The 23,491-nt window shown below is 45.7% G+C and overlaps 1 protein-coding gene across 1 annotated transcript in view; it reads left to right on the top strand.

Moving 5' to 3' along the window:
• The first annotated feature begins 9,807 nt into the window (after nucleotides 1-9,807).
• LOC108580135 overlaps nucleotides 9,808-23,491 on the top strand; it is a 73,604-nt gene continuing 59,920 nt past the window's right edge. Inside the window, exon 1 of the mRNA XM_017943801.1 lies at nucleotides 9,808-9,842. Coding sequence (XP_017799290.1) covers nucleotides 9,808-9,842 — 35 coding nt within the window. The remainder of the gene's footprint in view (nucleotides 9,843-23,491) is intronic.

The raw sequence follows: 23,491 nt of genomic DNA, 5'->3' as shown, positions 1-23,491 counted from the left end.
CCCAAACTCTTAGTCTACGTTTAAATTGTTACGAAAATAATGAAATTAATGGTATTACTTTTTTCGACAATTCACTTCTGCTACCATTCCGTATCCAGGCATTCTCCATCCGCGTCCACGTCCCTGTCGCCATAATTCCACGGAGAAACGAAAACGTGACGTGCGAACGAGGCTTTGCTCGCCCACGCGATTTACGAGCGAACAATAGCCGAGTGACACCATAACAAGAGGAGGACGATGTCGCGACACCGGCCATCATGGAGCAGCATGACGGAAGCTCGGAAACGCGAAAGCTGTGCAACGTGAATGCACACGATCGTCGATCCTGTTCAGAGGATCGATTTCTCGACGTGGCGAGGATCGCGTGACCGTTCCCTACCCCGTCCATATACCCTGCTCCTTATCCAATCGAACGGCTATTGCGTCGTTCCTCCCTTGGTCCCGCCACATCATCGCGAGGTGAACCATGTAACGGTGAATTTTCGATCACTCCGCAAAGAAATATGTATTTTACTACCTTTTCAAGACTTTTCAAGACTACTCTCCATCGAGACGAATTTGTTCTTGTCGTAGCTGTCTTCAGCTGTGTCCTCGACGACGATTATCGTTGTCGGTGAACCAGTGGCAGGAAGTTCCACCATCGCGTTTAATAGAGCTGCTACCTTTCTGCCGCTGTTCTCTACCCGTTCCGCTCGATACTCTCTTCGTGTCCAAGGATCATCTTTGTTCGGGTAACTAAAAACGCCTTTTTTACGGCTTACGAATGGAATTCTTCTTAAATTTTACGAACGTGAATGTAATTTTTCACGTTGCGAATCAGCGCTGAGAACGGAATTCCAAGTATTTCATGCGAAAATGTAGGGTAAGTGTACTTCGTCGAAGAATGTTGGATACAGCGTTCCATTTAGAGCGAAGAAGAGTTTGTATCGTAGCTTGAGAAGTTATCTCTGAAGCTATTGACACGGTCAATTAAGAATGGTGGAATCCGTCCTCTTATCGTTTCATCGTCTCTTACGTCGCCGCGTGCTTTGCCTATTACGCGTTTTGTAACATAAACGACGTAACGGTGAAGCTGACTCGAGGCCTGTGCGAACGAAATATGTGTCTTAATTATCCTCCTTTGATAAATTTAACGAGGCTCTCGCAAGAGATCCATCTCCGCGGATTTTTATCTGATTTGCTTATCCGACAAAGTAGTCGCCTGGCCCATTTCCCACTACTCGCTCGCATTGTTGTTACACGCGCGCTCAAAATGATTTAACGGTATCAAGAGACCGCCAGGAGACTCATTTTCATGACATTCTTCATCCTGCCTGTTGATACGTTGCAACACCGAAAGATAATTAAATGTCCCTCGCGTCCCCCTACAGTTCTCCGATCCAACAGAAAATTACGAACTTGAAAAAATTCGGGAACGCTGTGCGTTATGAGAGGAACGATAATTTTCAGAATAAGAACTTCTGACACATATTGCCAGTCAAAAATTCTGAAACACTGTGCGTTACGAGATGCAGAGTAATTTTTAGAATAAAAGGATTACCAAAACTAAGTGAAAAAATCAATCATTTCTTCTGACAAACATCGTCGGTCAACTTTCAAATTTTCAAATTTCACAGTAATCCCAAACTTTCGTTTCCAAATAAAGATATTAAAATACCTAAAGTCACGAAGCAAATCAATACCCCGCCAATAAAAAATAAGGGTAAATCGATATCCAGAGATAAATCACCAAAGCCCACAGTAGATAATTGCAAAAAAAAAAAGCAAATTCTCGCCCCATTTATATCAAAATTCGTCAACTATCTGAAATATTTATCAAGCACGCAAACCTCCCCCTCCCCAAAAAGTGAAACCCGAAGAAATTGCAGGATCGATATCTTATCGGTTGCATAACCGATGCCACGAATTCACGGACGAGTCTTAGGCATCCACTTTCTCCCATGGAATTACCGATCGTCGAGCCTTCAAAGGTCGCGCGGAGAGCTGAATAGAGCGCTGTTAAGGCCAGGTACAATTTATGCAAACCGGGGTCAGTCGGGGCTGAACGTGGTTAATGAGCTGTTAAGAGACGAACGGGCCCGGCCCGCGCTTCGGGCAGGATCCGCGGCAAGTGGATCGGACTTTTTCAACAGGCTTGCTTGCTCGCTCGAGGAAGGATCGAAGGCGACCGGTAACAGAAGCGTGGCTCGGTGAACACGTCGGTTCACCCGGAACCCCACTCTCTAAGCCCCAACATCTCCGTGTTGCTCCCGTCTATTATCCTCGTCCGGCAGGACGCTGTTAACCGCACGTTTTCCCCGAGAGATCCTTCCTGGCTATCACGTCGCTTCACGGCTTTACCTGCCCTTACCTGCGCTCAATTTTTGGTTGCGAACCAACCAGACCCTTCACCGGTAAACTTTAATTCCTTCTTTTCATGCCCGTAGGTTCTTCTCGGGTTCGCTAGACTTCGCGGAATGTTAATTGCTCCTGCGATTAAGTCACTGTATCGCCTTCCAGGAAGATTGTCGTTAGTTAGAATCGCACGGTTTTTTGGGAGAGAACTTGTTTTAGATAAAGTATCCTTGTATTTGGTTTTTCTGTCTAATCAACTGAATTAACGGCGGTTGGATAGATGTGGAAGATTGTTGAAATGATTTATGGAGGAATTGGTGAAGGACAGCGCGTTGGGAAAATTGATAAATTCGTAGCTCCTGCGATTAAGTCACTGTATCTCCTTCCAGGAAGATTGTCGTTAGTTAGAATCGCACGGTTTGTTGGGAGAGGACTCGTTTTGGATGAAATATGCTTGTATTTGGTTTTTCTGCGTTACCAGCTGAATTAACGGTGGTTGAGTAGATGTGGGAGATTGTTGAAATGATTTGTCGAGGAATTTCCCGGTGTGTTGGGAAATTGATAAATTCGTAGCTCTTGCGATTAAGTCACACATTAATTTCTACGAACATCGTTGTTAGAATCGTACGAATTTTTGGGACATTTCCGGACAAATTGTATTCTCGATTAATCGATCTAAAATTTATCAGAATTCTAAATCCAAGTACACTCCTTTGCACGGTAAAAAAAAATTAGATTCACGAAGAACCGACCTGAAAAGATTTCTTCGCAGAGCTGAACTCGGAAGATTCTGCACCACATCGAGCAATGGAAAAAAGATCGGCGTTTACGAGTTCAGCTCTGTTCGAGCACAAAACGAGATGTTTATCGTTTCTCCCGTGCTAGTCGGGAAGAATTACTACCCGCCGCTGTGCGCTGCAGAATTAAACGCAAAAATCCTACGTACTTATCGCAGCTCGCGTGTAATTTCGACGCTGCGCTCCCATATTTGCGAACGAGGTTACGCGATAATGGGAAATTACATTGACAGTGACACTGGAGCATTGTGAACAATTGAAACGCGACGTGGTACGAAGCCGCAGAAATGGCTAAATACCAGCTAGTTAAGCTTAATTGTTTGTGTACCAGCGCTGAATGCTCGTAGAATCTTTTGGCGGCACCGGTTGCGTGCGCGTAATCTCGAACCCGTGAGAGTTGCGCCGCCGTTGATCAAAGTGGAATCGCAGAACTGATTCCAGCGAGGTTGCCTTCTCTGGGCGAAGTCAATTTTGTTAATGAAGTAATTCTATGAAATAGTTTGCTTTGTATGGAAGAAACTGGAATTCCTTGGGAGTAAGGACTGAGCAACGAGAGATTGTGATTTGGAGTTTCTATCGTAGAGATTTTTATTTAAGAAAAACAGCAGTTTTAAGTTGATGTAACCAATGAAGTAATTCTGTGAAATAGTTTGCTTTGTATGGAAGAAACTGGAATTCCTTGGGAGTAAGGATTGAACAACGAGAGATTGTGATTTGGAGTTTCTATCGTAGAGATTTTTATTTAAGAAAAACAGCAGTTTTAAGTTGATGTAACTAATGAAGTAATTCTGTGAAATAGTTTGCTTTGTGTAGAAGAAACTGGAATTCCTTGGGAGTAAGGATTGAACAACGAGAGATTGTGATTTGGAGTTTCTATCGTAGACATTTTTATTTAAGTTGACTAGTTTGCTTTGTGTAGAAGAAACTGGAATTCCTTGGGAGTAAGGATTGAACAACGAGAGATTGCGATTTGGAGTTTCTATCGTAGACATTTTTATTTAAGTTGATAGACTACTCAGACAAGTGATTTAAGATTGTTAGATAATTAGATAGTTGTTGAAACAAATGGTAATCCAGGTTTGAAAAACGTGTAAAACAAGCTATCGCTAATGTCCAATAGCTATAATCTCGTTATAGATCCATGTTACGAGAAAACCTACAACGTCCGCGAAATCCATCTTATCTATGGCCTAGCTACGAATCGATCGCGAATACAGCTCTCTCGACTTCAGATTACCAGTGGACTTGGGAATACTTCTTTCATCAAATATTTCACATGCGAGTACCAATATCCTTCTCTTCCAAGTGTACACCACTTACAATTGAAATCTTCGACTCTCGATAAGAGCACTGTTCCTAGATCGTTGCAAAATTAAATTCCACACGTATCTGTCACACTAAATCGAAGTATACGGCCTGCTTTTACACTTCGATAGCTCCAAAAGACGCAACCAAACTTAATTATTCTTTTTTTCCCAAATAAATCCTTATTTCACCCGAAAATTTGGACTTCAGCTAAAAGTACCGTTCCTAAATCGCTTCCAAATGCAATTCCACACGTGAAATCACACAGAACAGAAGCACATGACCTCCTCTTACACGTAACCAAAATTAATCGCTACTTACTCTAACACCAATATTCTCCCCTTCCAAATGCACCCTTATTTCACCCGAAAATTTGAACTCCGGCTAAAAGTACCGTTCTTAAATCGCTTCCAAATGCAATTCCACACGTGAAATCACACCTAACAGAAGCATATGGCGTGTCTTTACGCGTCGACGGCCCCGAAAGTTCGCACAACGAGGAACAATGGTCCCCATGGTAGAAGTCGAAGCAACGTAACTGTTGCATTATTCGCCGAGTAGAGAGATGCAGCGTCAACTCTGGTTATCGTGGGTTTCGATCGACCTCTTGCTGGATGTTAGAGGCCACGCTTAGACTGTCGCTGGTGTTCGTAGGCCGAACGGGGGCTCGTGGACGATAACGGAGACGAGAAAGGGAAGTTGGTTGGGGCACTTGGGGCAAATTAGGAATTATACGAACGGAGGAGGGCCTTTATCCGCGACACCATCGTCGCGGATAATTTGGCGCGGACAAAGGGTTCCAGCGAAAAGAACGGTTTGACTTTACTGCTTCTGCGCCTGCTGACTTCATTTTTTTATTGTGGTTTCCAAGATTCTCACGGGGTTCGGATGGTGTTTCCTTCCGTTCGGGAGCGTGTGTGAGGAGGCGAGATGTCCGACGTTCTTCGACCCCCCGAGGACGATGAACTCCGTGCAACAATGTCGAAATAAGCGGTGAAAATAATTTATCTAATTAATGGATCTATCTACTCTAGTGTTCAGAAATATTAGAACACCTAGTATGTTCGTGCAGAAAGACTGCATAATTTAAATTACATTCCTTGGCTAGAAAAAGATTAAAAAATAGAAATTTTAAGTTTGCTTCTTAAGTAAGTGTCCTAATACTTACGAAAGCGGGTGTATGTAATTTAAGTACAAAATCTAAATGGCAATCTAATTATACTTTTACAAATCAAGCGTTGAAGTAATGGTATTGAAATAATTCTAGATTGCATTTATCAATCAGATAGATCCTCAGACTTCCAGGCTACGCGAAAAGTATCTAAAGTACGCGTTAATCGAACGAAAGACCTGTCAGTGAAACCGAGCAGCAAAAAGCTTACCACTCTTTAAATCCTGAATGAAATTCTCGTTTCACCGGCATTACCATAATCACTCCTTTCTCTTACAGCAACCGAAGCGATCATTTCACCGGGAGTAACGCTTGCAGACACCAGAAACTCGTACATAACCTTGCACACGCCTCTCGTACGAGATCACATCAGCCTCTGTGAATCACGAAGTGTATTCACCACACAAACGTTGCAACGCTTCCAATCGAATCCCTCGCGATTTACCGATCGCACGATACACCGGCGAGAAAGAGAGAGTGAAAAAGCTCGATGAACTTCCGATTCGAGGCGACGTCTTGATCATCCACTATCCGCCTACAGTCCGGCTGTTGTTCCGTTCGGCTCGTTTGACCCTTTTGCCCCGTGAAATCACCCGTGCTATAATAATTTATTGCTACCAGCTCGTGTTTTCTGGCCGGTAGGCGCCTCCTTCGTTCTCTACTCAATCTAGATCGGTTTCTCTGCTCAGCCCTGGGAATCGAACCCGGAACCACGCTTCCTTTTCCACCGCGTGTACATCTTCTGCTACCCGCGCAGCTATCTTGCTCCCCGGCTCGCCAAACTGCTCCGTGAATTATCCTATCCGCGATTTCGTCCATTCCGCTCGATGCGTTTTCCGTTACGCGAACAACGTGCAGTCTATGCTGAAATTCCTACTCATGCATGGAGGATCCCCGTGGTTTCATTGGAATTCCGTTTTATTCCAGCTAGCGGCTAGATTTCAGCGATTTTTAGTCCACATTCGGTGAGATTTGGCTGTGCTTTTTTTTAGGTATATATGACTTTAATCTCATTTGGCGAAAAGGAGTTTAAAATGTACGTGGAGGAATAAAATTTCATTGTTGCATTGGTGCAAAATTGAATACCTAGGCATTTGGGACGGTTTATCGGTTCGGCCCATAAGAGGGCGGTTCGTGCTTAGCTTTGGGAAGACCTCGATGTAAAATAATTTTGGAATAAACCGCTTAGTAACGTCCTGAGTAAAGTTAATCACGTTAGATCACCTCCTACAAACAGATCTTATTTTCTACGTAGATTTCCCAAAGGAAGTTCGAACTGTTCGTTGAATGGTAAAACACTCCAACCACCATTTTCCCAAGCGACGTGAAAAGGAAAACGGTTCGCAGTCTGCCCTCTGACACGCGGAACCAAGTCTTACGCAACCGAGGCTCCCAGATGTTACCGTATCGTCGCCAATTTCGTCAATTTCAGCGGATACCCGTACCGTTACGGCGAACCAGACGTTTCACGGAAACGTTCTCCGCAACGGTAGCCTTTCTCGGTTCCGCGCAAATCCCGACGTGTATCGAATCGGACAGAACACCAATTCATCGATTCCCTCCGGTTACACGCTATCAACCGAGTGTCTTAATGCAATTACCAACAGTCTCGTTGCGTCAATTAACCTTTGGTGGTCTTAAACGAACGATTTCCTCTTCTCGTCACGAGACGTCGATTAGCCGGAGACAGATCCAAGTATGAAACGCTCCATCTCGTTACTTATCTCCAAGTATTTCTCATAACCGGTCATTTCGTTCGTCTAATTAAAATGAATCAACGCGATGCGTTGCATTTTCTGACGAAAAATAAAACGGTAATCGCGTAACACGCGTATCAATTATTCGCCAATTTCTTGTTCCTGTTGGGTGAATTAACGAGCAGGTCCAGGGAACGCGATTGACGATTTCTTTGGTTCGTCAGAGACTGGGTGCTCGATAGAATTCTTCGGCTGCCTTTCTCTGTCCCTCTAACACTCACTTGGACGATTTCCCTGGCACGAGGATGCGCTCGCTGTGCCGTTAGGCGAGTGCGAAACGGAATCTTCGCGGAAACGCGCCTCGAAGCGACAGTAGTTCCTGCCGAACAATGACCCTTTTTATTACTCCTGGAAACGACCGGCCGCCTTCAGCTTTCCACTCGTTTATTCCACCTTCGCGTATCGCGCTCTCCGACTTTCAATATGTAGTTCGTTCTTGGTTCGATTCGGTTTTCTCTGTTTGTGTTCCTTTCGTGCGATGTATAATTAATCTGAACAGTTCTAGTTTCGCAGCAAGCGTCAGCGAAGGAATGTCATTATTCTAGATTTTTCGAATTCCGAACGGAGCTGATAAGGTAAAAAGGAGGAGCGTTGAAACGCGTCAGCGATCCACTATGATAGATGAAGTAATAAGGACCGTGGAGAAGCGTGTGTGCTGCCGGCATTCACCGTGACAGAAAGAACCAAGTTACTGTTACTGCAATAACGAGGAAGTTTATCGTTCCTATCATCGATACCTCGTACCATTTATTTCGTCACTCTGGATCGATCTCTACCCCTCGGTCCAAAAATCATCCGCCAAAAAGTGATACCGCTCTATTGACATATCAACCATATTGTTCACCGTTAAATGTACCGAGTGGCTGGTGGTGCATGAATAATGCACCGTAATAACAGCAGCCTGTGCAATCGCGCGTCGACACGTGTATATACGATTTCGCCTTTCGAACCGTGCCTCGTCATATCCTTTCTTGCCAGCATTACCACCCTTTCTTCGATATTTACCAGCAATTCGTCCTACATTCACACAAATCTGAAACGTCCCTCTAATATCTCTGTTTCCAAGAGTTGTTCGTCTTCGATTCGAAAAGCTCCTCGTATCAGCTGCTCAGCAACACCCCAAGTGTTCCCGTCAGGCGGTCAGTTTCAAACGAACGCCACGTTCAGCACCTTCGAAAACACCTACGACTCTTCGGGAGAGTATCGGCGAAAACAAAGAGGAGGACAAAAAATAGCGGAGAAAAAACGAAAGACGAAGAAGAAGAAGCTACGGTCCGGAATGTCGTGCTCCGATTGGCCGGCTGTCGAACCCGAAGGCTCTCGGATTGGACCTAGCCAGGTTTCCCCACCTTCGCCTGGAAATTCACTTTTTACGGACGTTATTACAAAACTGACTGGCATCTCCTAGACCATGTCATTACGGCTTAGTACTCCACACGGCGAGGATCCTCTCACGAGTACCCACCTCCACCACCACCACCACCACCACCATCACCTCCACCACCATCACACCACCACCACCACTACCACAATCACCATCATCGTCCACCACCGTCGTCGTCACCACACTCTTCTTCTTCTTCTCTTCTTCTACCTCTCCACTAGCCGTCACCAGCCAGCACACCACCACCACCAACCACCACCACCACCGCCTCCACCACGGTAACCTCTTCTATTTCTACTACTCTTCCATCCTCCTCCTCCTCATCTTCCCACCTTTCGCGGCCGTGGAAGACGAGCAGCCACGCGCGGATATCCTGGCAGAGTGTTACGGAGAACGGAGAACAGTGGCATAGAACGCACGTTGCTCCATTTTCGTGGATCGCGCGCAACAAGCCCGTTCTCTAGGCTCTTCTATCCTACCGTAATACTACTCGATCGGTCCGCGACTCACGCGATTTCGTATTTCCGATATAGAGAATCTGATCGAGGAAAGAAAGAACGTCGTGCTTCGTTTGATAAGAGATACCTAAAGAACGCCGGTAAAGAAAAGGGTAGTTTTATTCTCTGTCCGACGATCTTCGATCGAGAAGAAATCGAAAAGTTGGTAAATTCGAGAAGACTGGGAATACACGGTACCGTCACGAGTCGTCCTTTTCACGTTGGGTGTTCTTGTCCTCCTGACGCAGTGGAAGTGGATCCCGGTCGTCAGCCGCGAGCAGACAGTGGAAACGGACCGTTCGTGGCGCGGCTAAACGGAAACCGGTGGTGAACGGGTTCTACGAGAGACATAATTCGTATACAACGGTCACAAGTAACGATTACGTTAGCGCGCTTTCGTTTTCGACGAAAAGGAACACACACACACGCGCGCGTACAACAGTGCACTTGGTGATTCGTGAGAGACCCTGTTCCAGTGAGTTTCCAGGGAGCGTTAGTCGAAAGCTGAGGAAGCGAACGAAGGTCGTGCGGGTCCGTGGAACCAAGGAGCAACGCGCGTGTCATGGCCGCCGCAAGGATGGACTGGAAGATTAGATTGTAAGTGATTATTTTTATTACTTCGCTCTAGTTGGTTAAGGGGACAGCGAGTGAGCGCGAGCGCGATCAACGGTGCACCGCGAACTTTGTGCATCGAGATCTCTCTTTTCTTTCTTCTTTTTTCCCCCTATTTTCTTCTCTGTCTCTCTTTCTTCACCGTTTCCTCCGAGGAGGACCGAGAGATAGATGTTGTTGTTGTTGGGTTACGGTACTTTTTCCTCTCCTCCGTGGATTTTACGGTGATTCTTCTTCAGGGAACACGTTTTCTCGAGCATCGAGAGGATGATCGTTGCGCTTGGTGGTGCACGTGTTGTGCAATCCGCGTTTCGCAAGGTAAATGTCCTTTCTGGGATGCGATTTACATCGTTTCTCTTTTTTATATAAACTGAACAGCACCGCGGCTCGTTCTTTTTCACTTCGTCCCCGATGCGTCGATTATTCGTCGATTTTTATTAATCGTCTTTCGCGCGATCAGAGGATCGCGTTGGACGAATGTCAATAATTAAGTATCTTAGAGGAAGGTTCAAATAGGCAGGTCTGTGAGTGTCTCGAGTGTCTCTCGTTTCGAGTGAGAGAAGGATTTTCACGCGATAAGAAAGTACTCTAACTGTTTCTTTCATGCATTTCCATCGATTAAACACAGCAATCTCTATCGAGCGATCTGAATAATTCGAACGTGCAATAAAGCATCGGGAGGCGGCTAATTCACGATAAACAGCCACGAAAGAGCAGGTATTAGAAAAGGAAACAATTAAACGATGGATTAATATCCGTGGAGCGATCGTTGCGGAAAGCATGAATCGATCGGATCGCTCGATTATTCTCCTGGTATCGCATTAAGCGCGCTGATTGCCCGTTCATTTACTGGAAATCAAGAATATATCGTTCGTCTTGCGTTCTCTCCCCCCGGTGATCTTCTCAGCCGATATGAAAACTGTTCGATCACGAGTGAAGAGCGGCGAAAAATACATAATCGATTAGAGCCGGATTCATCGACCGTGAAACTCGCCGTATCTCGTTTATCTATTATCCGTCTCGCTCTCAGCTCGATCTTCCGAGAACCGGCAACGATCGTTTCACACATCAACTTCGGAATAATAATCGCTATTTTCGTTCGCGTGTCACGACTACATCTTCTTCTTCCTATTCTCCCGTCGGTCTAAATCCGTCGAAACACTGTCGTCACGGGGAACGTGAGAAGAGGAGATTCCTAAACGTAGAAAGAGGTGGAAGCGAGTGCAAACACACTCGAGCTCGGTTATTTGAATTCTTATTACAAGCCTCGTGTGTTATCAACGGAGACGTTAAAAAATGTTCGAAGAGGAATAGATTGCCGAGAAGAAGTTGTTAGAATTTCTTTTCGATAAGGGAGGATAATTCAACCGGAGGGGAACGTGATATTAAACCACGAACGCGAGCGTTACACGGTTGCTCACCGCTAGAAAAGAAGAGAGAAAAAACGCAGCTTGAATCAATCATTCACCTCGTTCGCGCACTCACGCACGCATGCAAGAAGATGTTTCGCTCGTCGATACTCGTTTAATGAGGCGAGCTAATAACCGAGTATAGGCGACTCCACGCGCAGGGAACAGTGGACGAATCTGTGTTGGTTGGTGGAAAAAAAAAAGAAAGAGAAAGAGAAAAAGTGGCCGCGATTGGATAATAATTAGGTAATTATTAGCGGCGAATGCGCACGAGAGGTGGCGTAATAAGTGGATCACGGAAACGATCGTTATCCTAGGCAGAGGAAAAACGATCGATCTCGCGTTTGGATCGTGGCGTTGGCCTTGATCTCTTGATCGATCGTCGTCGATCGTCGGAGCGTCGACCAATCAAACGGGACATTAACCACAGCGCCTGGCGATCGAGATCGAGCGTTGGTTTGCATGCCGCGGAGGATAGAGAAGAAGAGAATCTAGGAGGATCGAGCGGTGAGTGCGTGCGTACGCGTAAATTATATCTTGACAGAGGGGAGCGTGTGTCGGGGAGGCTCCGGCAATTAAAATGTACGCGCGTGTGTACACGAAAGTGCGGTGCCCGATGAGATATTGAATCATTAGCATCTAGAGAGTCACCAGAGCCTCGAACGAGACCGAACCACCACCTTGTATCGCGTAATCGTATCACGGAGTATGGGTCCGTTTAGATTGTTAATAAGGGGTAATGGAAATTGGAGAAATAATTGATTTTAAACGAGCGAGGGAAGATGAAGTTGCGGTAGCGATCGTTCTCAAACGATGCGCTAATCACGCTTGTTTAAATAATTACGCAGATGTGAAATATTGCAAACACGCCGATATGTAAATTAATTTCTCGTGGATTCTCCGAGTACAGAATGTATAAAGAAAATGATTCAAAAAGTACTGATTTTAAATGAGAGAAGGAAGATGAAGTTGTGGTAGCAATCATTTTCGAACGATGTGCTAATTATGCTTGTTTAAATAATTACGCAGATGTGAAATATTGCAAACGCACTGATAAATAAATCCATTCCTCGTGGATTCTCCGAGTACAAAATATCTAAAGAAAATGATCCACAAATCTAATATAAAAAAAGGGCTGATTTTAAATGAGAGAAGGAAGATGAAGTTATGGTAGGAATCATTTTCGAACGATATGCTAATAATGCTAGCTTAAGTAATTACATAGATATGAAATACTGCAAACAAACTGACAGAAGAATGAATTCTTCGTGAATTTTCTGAGTACCAAAGATATAAAGAAAATGATCCAAAAATACTAACAAAAAGAGATTTCAAAAAACATTTTCAAGAAAAAATTAAATCCCCGTGAATTTTCTGAGTACGAAAGATAGAAAGAACGTAATCGAGAAATCTTGACACAAAAAGCGTGCAACTTCTCCGTGAATTCTATCCAAAATACCTCGGCGCAACTCTGTGGATAATAACACGCGAACTTCCACGCTATCGAGGTTCAATGCAACGTGTTACAGATCTCACGGTGAAAAAAACCCACCACGAACATCGTGTACACATAGTTGCACGCGTGTGCATTCATATCTCTACTCTCTCTCTAAGCCTACCATCGTGTTCCACGCAGCTCGACACGCCGTACAACGTAACGTGCACACACAACAGACACACCGAAAGAAGAAGAACACGAAGAAGCGACGAATACCTGGTCCGTGGTGTGTGGTTAATTTACAGCTAGTTCTACAGCTCGTATCCTCCTCGTATCTCGAGCGCCGTATCTTTCTATGACGTCCCTGTCAACCAGCGCGGGATCGTAATCCCGGAAGCTTGCTCGCGCGTCACGATCAGAAATTACAATCTGTTCTTCTTCCGGTCGACGGAGAACTGGCTAATTGGCGCCGGTAAAAATTCCTCTTATCCGAACACCGCACAGAGCGTATTTCGATCGAAACATGTCGATCTACCGTAAATCAGATAGATCTAGAACGCAGAAAGACGTGTTGTCATTTTCAAAATCACGTCTTCGAGAGGCTATGTAATCTTCTTAGTTTTACGATCTTGACTTTCAGCGGATCTTGTATTCCGCGCAAAAATTGCAAACTTGTCAGACGCGGAAGAAGATCTAAGAGTGGAATGTAGCCTGAGCTTTTACGATCTAACCGATGTATGTACATTGATAGGTGGTGCTCGTTTGGCACGAGCTTCAATTCTACACGGTTTCACGTGTGTTTTCCACCAGATAGGGACATTCATCTATTCACGTTTGCTAGGAAAACCTTTCAAGGCCTCTTCGTCTTTTTACGATTTGATTAAGATGTAAATAAAAGACTCGGTTTTCGAGCATAAAATTGACCGTTTCTTCTAAAGCCTACAACGACCTCGTTTGCCGATTGCACGCGTAAAAATCTCGAATGGCACCACGTGGAACGTCGACACACCGAACCAGCGAGGTTTTCCGAAGCGTAAAACGCGCGAAAGTCGCAAAAGTCCGGTGTGCCCGTTTTCGATCGCCATTGCTGCGCGTTCCAGACGATTAGAGAGTCGCCAATCCGCGACAGGTATCGGAGTATTTCCAAAGGCCGGGCAAAAAGAGCGGGTTGAAAGAACGAGACTTAGATTCCTTGTTCGTGCTCGATCGTAGGTAACGCTGTTTCTTTTACCGCAAACGCGCAAGAAACGGGCCGGTAAAAGTCGCCAATCGTCAATTAAATCGACGATTCTCACGCTTGCGATTCGTAAGAAACGACTGTTAATGAATATTCCGTAACCGAGGATCGCCGTTTTCGTTTTACCGCCGATACGATTCATTTGCCATCGTGACGTTCCAAGTTCCTGTATGATTGAGTTCGAGGGATCGCAGTCGATTAGACGGTTCGTTTGCAAAAGGAAACAAATCGACGGGAGAGAAACGACGGAAAGTAGGCCACGCATGATTACGGTCATTTTTTTCGTTTTTCCAGCGGGAAAACACCTGTTCCCCGGAGTATATTTTCAAAGTAGCGTTTAATTACGCGGATCATCCGTCAATCCCGACGTTATACCCGTTTAATTCCCGTAGTCGCGAGCTTTAACGTGTCCGGTTGCCTATTGTTTCACCGGAGAACAGTTTCCTCCAACTTCCTGTTGTCCTCTCTCGATTCGTTGCAGCCAACACGAAGAAGCTATTATAGAACGAGAGAGAGAAACAGACAGAGTAGCTAGGAATCTTAAGTGGCAGTTGAAACGTGTATTTATAGGTCGGTTTCGCCTTGCAATTCCGCCAGCAAAATGTGCAAATCTTGACTGATCACCGGTACGCCATTTCCATCGTTTGCATCCGTGCAAACACACTCTCTGCTCTTCTGTACCTGGCTAACACTTCGAACAACCTTCTCTCTCCCCCTCTGTTCCGTGGAATTATTAAGAAATTTCCTGGAAAACCGTAACTAGAGTGTCTTGCAATCGGTGCATTCCAGAAGCACACTTCTTCGACAGGTTTATCGGGGATGAATTTAGACGAACAGCTAAATCTTCCCAAGTAAATTTCCTCAAGTTGTACCTTTCTCTCTCTCTCTCTCAACTAGTCATCTAAACTTCACCTCGGAAACGCCGCGTAGAAACAATCTTCCGCGTGTATCCAAGGGAAATTCCTCGTCTAATTTACAATTCAGACACCCACACGATCGCCTGGACAACTGACTCGATCAAACCGAACGCGATGCATTGGCCATTTCTCGCGAGTTATCGCCGTTGTTGGCCGATTCAACGTCTCGAATCCGGCGGTACAACGTTTCCCTCCCGAGAGAAACGGTGCACTTCCCGTAATATCGAGTATCGGGTGGATAGGGGCATTTTGCACGCTGGACAAATGTATCCCCGGCCCACGCTGAGAATCACAGGTCGCCACTCCTTCGTTCGGGGACCAGGATCGTAATAAATCGAGCGGAATGGACCCAGCCGCACAGGTGGACGTAAATTGATATGCATAGAACGCAATTGCTGAACGTGACCGAGCAACCGGGCGACCCTCGCGACCCTGGTGGGTGCAAAACTGACGTCGAGATCATGATTCCTCGACCATTCCGGTTCGGACTAATTTATGGTAGCTGCGCAATGCTGCTGGAGACTTACGAGACTTGATTTCGGTATTTGTTGCATTTGGAAACGAACGGAAAGGGCGTGGTGCCGTAACGATTTCCTGGATGGATTTCAGAGATCGTTCGACTTTCCTCCGTTTCTCTCGACCGCTTCTTCGAACCCCGGTCGCGTGGAAGATACACGTTTCAATCGACGCAGAGTTAATTTAATTAGCCAGATTGCCGGTAAATGCAAATTCCTTTCTTATCTACCTTATCGCGAGCATCTTTCCTCGATCTTCGCCGTTTCACTTGTCTCAAGAACACATGTACGTCTTCTAAAATCCACCAGTCTAACAGAGCGTATCTCAACGCAATCTTCGCGCAGAGAAACAAGTACCACCTCCGCAAATCTCCGACTCGGCGCGCATTAAGACGAATTAATGCACCCATCAGCATGTCCAGACGTTTTCATTAAAATACCAGGCGACGATTGAATCGCGGTGGAACGATTCCGCGTAACGACTTCGATGAATCGTCTCGACGAGATCCTTCGTGAAACCTGTCATTTCTATCGGCCTACGATTTTCCGGTTTCACCCGGAGACGTTCGGTTCTACGATTAGTTTAAGCCGTTTTCCCGCGTGTCTCTGTACGGAGAACTAGCGGTACAGTCATTGTGAACGTTGCACACATGATCGAGTGGACGATTAATCGGCGAAACGCGTTGCAGTTATTCGGTAAACGACCTCCACTTCCATTCATCGCGATGGCAAAGGTCCGCGCGAGTCGACATTGTCACGCACGAAGACACGCGTGGAAAAGACGGCCATCGGCCATCTCCCGAGGCTGTTCACGTAACGTTTCCCTCGATAATTTCCCGCGGAAGCGAGACGAGCGCAAAGTGGATCGGTTTGAGCGTGGAAAACGCGGTTAATTTGACCGACTCCGACATACACAGAGGATCGATCGAGTTCCTTCGATGCTCTCTCATTTCTTCTGGCTCGATTGCACGGCTTATTGGGGCTCTTTCGATGTCGCAGAGGGGAAAGAGCTTCCTCGGTATGGATTCTGGGACGAACAGGGGGACGGACATTCAGCGAGCGTTGAACCTGGAAAACGCGGCTAATTCGCTTCTTGGAATGGCCAAGAACTTCGTCGAGTATTGATCCTTTCGTTGGGGTGGTTTCACTGCTTCATTGAGGATAGATATGGGTTATTCAATCCTATTCGACCCAGTAACGGAAAACCTCTAATTTCGTATCCGCTGTCTTGTGTATTAATTATTCATTTTACGTCTCATCTATGCTGGATTGTTTAATAGTAAGTAGGTTAGGCGTAATAGTAACTTTAAGTGCGTGGAACATTACTAACGGAAGACTTTATTATTATTGATATTATTATTACTGTCAACAGGTTTGCACTAATTTTGAACGAAAGTGCTATTATTATTCTTTAAGGAGTGAGTAGACTATCTTACAAATTTTCAGAATTGTCGATCTCTGGATACATCCTTCAGAGTTGAGAAGAATAATCCGTTTCGTTGGGTTTTAAGTTTGCGAGGAGGCAATTTGGGAGAGTATCCGAAGAAGAGCGCGAGTTAGGTGACACGTTTCGTTATCTGTCATGCGTAGACGAGAGTGAGAAGTACCGTAAGACCGGTTGTCGCAGGATTTCGACTAGGGGGACACGAAATTTCACGCGGTTCCACTACGGTGTTCAACTAGCTGAGACTCCGGCCGTGCCGTTAAATCGTACCAAGGCGGCGAAATTCACGATGGTCCCTCAGATCGGGATTGGATAACGGCCAAAGGTAAACAATCTCCCGAATCAGTCTCCGAATCGAACTCTCTCTGTTCTTGCTACAGCCGTCGACATAAAACGACGTGTCAATTTAAAGTGAAGAAGAACTTTCAGACACGATTAACGCTTCTTTCCGCGACTCGTGCAGAAACCCAGGCAGTGAACCACTTAAGAACTGTTACGACAAAATGCACCCGATTATGTCACGCCGTTTACACCGAACCAGGGCTTCATAATTGTTGATAATTTCCCAGCACGAGCCTAGCCACGTGCACCTTGTAAACGATGATAATGACGAGCATTCCCGCCAATCTGATAAGCGTTTAATTACGCGAACAACTCATCTCATCGCTCTTCTCTCCCTCTGTGTAACCTGCCCTCCCTATATTCACCTCTTTCTTCGTGTTTGCCTCCTTATCGATCGATTCGATGAAATTCTATCTTTGGAACGCATATACCTACACACGCACGATGCAATTATTTGCACGGTTAATCTGAAACAGCGAGGAGTAAGGATACTTTGTGATCGAGTGTGGTCTCCGATCTAATCGTCGATTTTTCGATTTACATCTCGTTTACAGACTTCTTATCTGACTTGCAATAATTCCCTTCTTAATGCTGCATTCTAATTGCTGGAACAATTAGCTTTTTCCCTCGACGCTGGTAAAACGTCATCACGCCACGAGATAAAGATTATCTTCCGCCGGTTTCCTTCCTCATTCCGTAGTCGGTGTCTCGATGAAATAAAAGCGACAAGAGGGAATATGCGGTCTCGCGATTCCGGGTAGAGAGAGCTTTGAAAAAGTTTCGAGGAACAAGAATATATACCGTACCGCGATGAAAGAGGGAGGGGATGATCCAAGTGAGATGTTTTAGAATTGCTGGTAAGCTAGTGGTTATTGCTTAACACTGTTATTTCAAGGGTCCCTTGTAATTATTACCACCTACCGATGGACGCATTTATGTTTCCTGCGGTGATCATTTCCGCTCGTTTACGCGTTTCGTGCACCGGCAATTCGATGCTAATGATAAAAATCTTCGCTGTCGTTCAAGTCGCACGGGATCGAAAGATTTCGTAGGCGACCAGGTGTTCATATTAATGATCTTTCATTCCACACTTCGCTGTTCCCGGGTAATTACAGAAAAGTAATACCTTCTTTAGTCTAATTAACCTTTTTACGAAATTTGTGAATCTACCGGTGTTAGGTAAATTTGGGTCAGATTGTCGGAAGATAATTCTAGCGTTACTAATTTCTTTCAACGTATCTAGGACAGTAATCCTTCGAAAGAAATGATCTATGGAAAGCTTACATTTGCTAATTCTCAGTCTTGCAAATTCAAATTATTATTTCTACCGCGTCTCGACCAAAATTTGTCCCACGAGTCGGACTGATTACCGTAAGCCAAGAGGATAATGATAGCATTCTCATCTCGACTCTGGCACAAAACCAAGTTGACCTAAAAACAAAGCCTGTCCACTTCAAAAAAACCCCCAAAAAATTAACCAAATCAACTGCGAACGAAGACCACCAAAAAACACCTCCGAAGAAGATTCCAAGCCCGAAGCAGACTCGCCCATAGATTGCAGAGACAGGACACCTCGCCTGCGGTCCCTCTGCACACCGTAGCGATGGTTTCTGAAAGCCGGAGGACGCGTAGCCGTGGAAGGACAACGGCATCGAGTGTCGTCGCGGCGAGCATGACTCGGCACGGTCGCAATTACGAGCTCTGGTCTCCGCTCGAGCGGCCTTAGTTGTCGTTCCTTTTTTTCCCTCCTTTCGACCATTCCGGATCGGTGAACCCGCGCGTGACTATTAGAGTGTCTATTCTCGATCGTACGATACCTCCTGGCCTTCCAGCTGCCTTTGACCTTCGCCGATGACAGGTACGAATGATCGAAATGATCCGAGGATCGTACTCGAAACGGGGTTATCTTCGCTCGTGGCAAGGCTTAACGGTTGTGTCTCTCGTCGACCTAGCCAACCTTCCGCTTCGAGAGCTGACACCACGTCGGCGATCTGGCGTGGAATTTCGCGTAGGATGCACTTGTTGCGTGGGTGACGATGGATCGGCGAGTGGTCGAGATGAATGCGATGGATTATGCGGGGGCTGCTGGTGCGGAACCGCGTGTTTGTCGATCACTTTGTATTTAACAGCATCGATCATGTCGTAGATAAGGGAATACGAGGTGGTCGGTGTGGCTTATTGGAAATCAATTGGCTAATCGAACACGCTACTCTGTCTACCGTGAGATGTTCGTGTGTGGCATGGAGAGAGGATAGGTTTCATTTATAGATTCTTGGTTGACTCGGTGGGTAAGGCTGTCTGGGAGACTGATGTTTTAGGTGTGGAGGATAACAATGTTTGGAGACATATTTTTGAAAATTTCAATATCTGAAAATTAGATCATTTTTTTAAAGGAATTAGATCAATTTCAGGTCAGAACATTTCAAACGTCAAATATTCTTCTATTCACTATCTACCAAGGAAGTTTCGCAAGACAATTACACCACACGTCCCCCTCGAGCCTAATATATTCACTTGCAATCCCTTTAGATAGCGAGTGTAGGAGCAACAGCAACGCACTCGTACAAATTTACAAGCGACACATCTCCCCCACAATCTCCCACTACAATCAGAAGCTCTTTTCACTCAGAAACGAACTCGAAGATTTCCCCAGAAATTACAATTCATCCACAACGGAAGAATCCTCTGTTCTTCTTCCCTCTACACACACACACCGAGCGTTTACCACTTTCACCCTTTCTTGCCCGAGAAGATTCTTTCGACGCGAGTTCATCTTCTCCGGACGTGACGGAAAAATCGTTCAAAGACTCCGGCTGCTGGTGTAATCACCGGGCATCCAGCGGCCGGTGTCGTAATTTCGAAATGGCCGGGACAGAGTATGCAACAGTGCGAACAGTGGAAAAAAGCGGGCGTGCATAGACGAGGAACACGGAAGCGTAGAAGGAGAGCAGTTCGAGGGCTGCTTCCTGGACTGATTCTCGGTAGCCTGGAATACCTGGAAACTGATGGTTCTTCCCTCTTTTCTTCTTCTTCTTCTGCCTCTTCTCTTGGCTACGTGCATGCCAGCAGCGTTTGTACGCATAAAATTCACGGCACAAGCATAAAGTTCCTCCTACAGGATTACAACTGATCCAGGTACAACCTCGGCGCCATCCAGCTTCTTCCGCTTCCTGCGATCATCCGACTCTGTTTACCATACCGTGATTTTCCTCCCTCTCTACCTGTCCGCCGTGTTTGTACACGGCCCGGGGAGATCGAGCTGATGATCTTGTGCACGGTTGGCCCCCGCCGTGTCGAAGATCGGCTCGAGAGATTAGGGGGAATCGATCTTCGATTCTATGGAAATATTCTCTTTTCATTCAGATCCCTATCTTCTTCAGGGGGTTGCTTACTATTCCTCATGTGGTGTTTTTACGTTTTTTCTTTTCGGTGAATCGAATAGTTGCGTTCCCGGTGCTTTTACAGGGGTCATGTAACACCTCGGTCAGGCGGAAGGAAATTTGCTTTTCGACACTTTCGATGCTGGTTACTCGAGTCTAGTAGCGAATTCATATTTGTAAAATACGATAAAAGGACGAGTGTCTATAAACGCAGACAGTGATTCTTTTCACTTTCAAAACATGTGAATTACCTTAAAAAAAGTTACAAGTCTTCCAGTGTACGCAGGCTTAGATTACACGACGTTCCTTGGACTTTCTCGCGTGCAACAAGTTCTCCAACAAACTTATCAACGACAATCTCAATCAGCAATAACAGCCTGTAACAATTAAAGCTGCCAGGCGTTTTTGCCAGCGTATGCCATTTTGCTTTCCTCCGAGGCGCCGATAACGCGTGTAATCGTTACGAGGCAACTTTCGGAACCGCGATTGGACGCCTCGGGCCGGAAGCCACGCGGCCGTGAAACAAGCGACCGCGTAAAACTCTCGAAACGCTTTTTGCCCTCTACCAGCCAACAGAGTATTCTCTCTCCTTCTGGATCGGACCTTCCGTTGCACAGTTCAATCTCCTTTTCTGCGCGAGTTACGCAACTGCAGAGTTCAGTTTTACGACACTCGATGCAACGACCTCCGCTTCCACGTAACACCGCGATCCTCTTCGCCCTCGATGATAATAACGAAAATGAAATACAATCAGACGGCCCAGCGTACAAAGTACGCCTTTCCTCCTTCGAACAAACACCGGCTCTGAGAAGTTCAAGTTACTCAGCATTTTCACCGTACAAAAGTGTAATTTAAACAACCGTCAATTTTTCCATTGTAAAACACACCGCGCTTCCTCCACTTCTCCGTTCTCTATTTCATAATTGTGCAGATTAGATACGATAAAAGTCACATCCAGTTATTCCTATTTCCTTCCAACAAACACCGAGAACTCTGTAATCTAAAGTGCGCTCATTAAGACACTTAGCTGTACTTCGCTGTGCAAACCGTGCACCAACGAACCCCCAATTTTCCCGAGGTAAAACACATAAAATACCGGAGCACTTCCTCTGCCTCTCTTCTCTTCTTCTTCTTCTTTCAATTCCCTCCGTATCGTGGTTACACGTGTCTATTAACGAACCAGGAAGTCGGCGGGGAAAACAATACACGGCTAAATGAAAAGAGCAGTCGTAAAATTGAACGACGAGGCGGCGCGGCGCAACTGGGGATCTAAAGTAGAGAGAGAGGGAGGGAGGCGGTTTATTCGCGCGAGTCGATCGAGGCGGCGCGGCCGCGACGTAGATTACTCGGCGGGAAATAATGGTGAGAACGATGGCCGATCGTTCGGCCGTTTAACGATCAGCTTTCCACCGCGGGGAAACCGCCGACAAATCGAGGGAAGGCTCCTCCTCTGTCGAACCCTCGTAAAAGGGTCTCTGTCGGCGTCGTAAGTCCGCGAACAGTAGGGGATGACCAGGAAGGAGTCTTCCGGTCTCGTAAAAGTCCAAGTAGCGTGTTCGGTTTAACGAGCGTTTGCTGGAGCAAACTATAACTTGTGGAAAAAAATCGCCACGAATCATTCTGAAGATTATTCCGTGACTCAGATTGTCGTCCGAGTACGTAATTGAAGCTGTGAATGGTTGAACGGTAAAACTTTGATGAAACGTAGTATCTTATCGGGTGATTAAAGGGACAGAGGACTGGATAATAACTGAACGATCATTAAAGGCAATAAAGAGGTTGCGAAAGAAATCTCACCGAAGGATAGAGAATGAGAGAGGCATGAACGCAAAGGAAGAACTAATATAAAGAAATAATGAGCGAGCGACGAGTGAATGGAGAATAAAAGAAGGGAAGAACGAAGGAGGGATTTTGTTGTAGGGTCGTTGACCTCTCGCCCAAACCAGCTGTTTCACGATACATATCCTACAACATAGAAATCTTTCTTTTTTAACAGTACCGCGGGTAAAGAAGATTGCAGATTTGAAGAGAGCATCGAACAACTGTCAACGAAGCAACGTTATATCACAGAAACACCCTCGTAAAGATAATCGTCCCCGGGAATCCCATTTACAGCGGAATTCTCGCTTCTGCTGTTCGAGCGTAGTGGTCGAAAATTCAACCGGAAAACAGTTAGAAACACGGGAAGAAAAAAGTCACCGAATTGTAAATTGAACAATCGCGGTTCAAGCCAACCTGGGAATTTCTCGTCGCGACTCGAGAGAGTCTCTCTCCACTCTTACTCGTTTCTTCTGGATAAAGATCGACGAATTTTTCGCGGTGGTGCGGCACAGAGGTTCCCGTTACGAAATCGTACGCACTCGCACGCTTGTTGCTGGTGCCTAACGAGCCATCGATTCTTTGTTCCCTCGGCTGAGAGAAATGTTTAATTTATGAAATCAGCCGGTGAACCGTCCGCGCGTTACCCTCCATTGTGCACGGTGGAATGCGCGAACCGCTTTGACATGAAATAAAGAAGATCGCCGGAACAGTAAATCATAACGGGACGGCGTATAAATATGCTCGAGCAATCGTGATGCGCGGCTGGACACGCGTTACTTTTGCGTAATACGCAAGGACGTATGCAGGGTGGAACTCGCGGATCGATCGTTCCTACGCTTCAAGATGGTCCTGCGAACGTTTCGCTACTTGGAGTTCACGGTGGAAAACAGAGGGAAATTTTGTGGGAAAAGTAGTTTAAAATTTGCATTTGGATAACAAGTGAACACTGATCTCTGGTGTGAAACTGATGAAATTAGAAATGGACCGTTTTACACGAGGAAAATACTGTGTCCATGGAATCACGACTAAAAAATCAAAATTGACAATTTTCAAATTATACCAATGATGCGATAGCACTGAATAGAGATTTATTAACAGAATGTGGTCCAGATGCGGATGTTCTCCAGTGAT

Source organism: Habropoda laboriosa, unplaced genomic scaffold (assembly GCF_001263275.1).
Source record: "Habropoda laboriosa isolate 0110345459 unplaced genomic scaffold, ASM126327v1 scaffold2, whole genome shotgun sequence".
NCBI lineage: Eukaryota > Metazoa > Arthropoda > Insecta > Hymenoptera > Apidae > Habropoda > Habropoda laboriosa.
The sequence above is the reverse complement of the archived record's forward strand: the minus strand, read 5'-3'. Positions and strand labels throughout refer to the sequence as shown.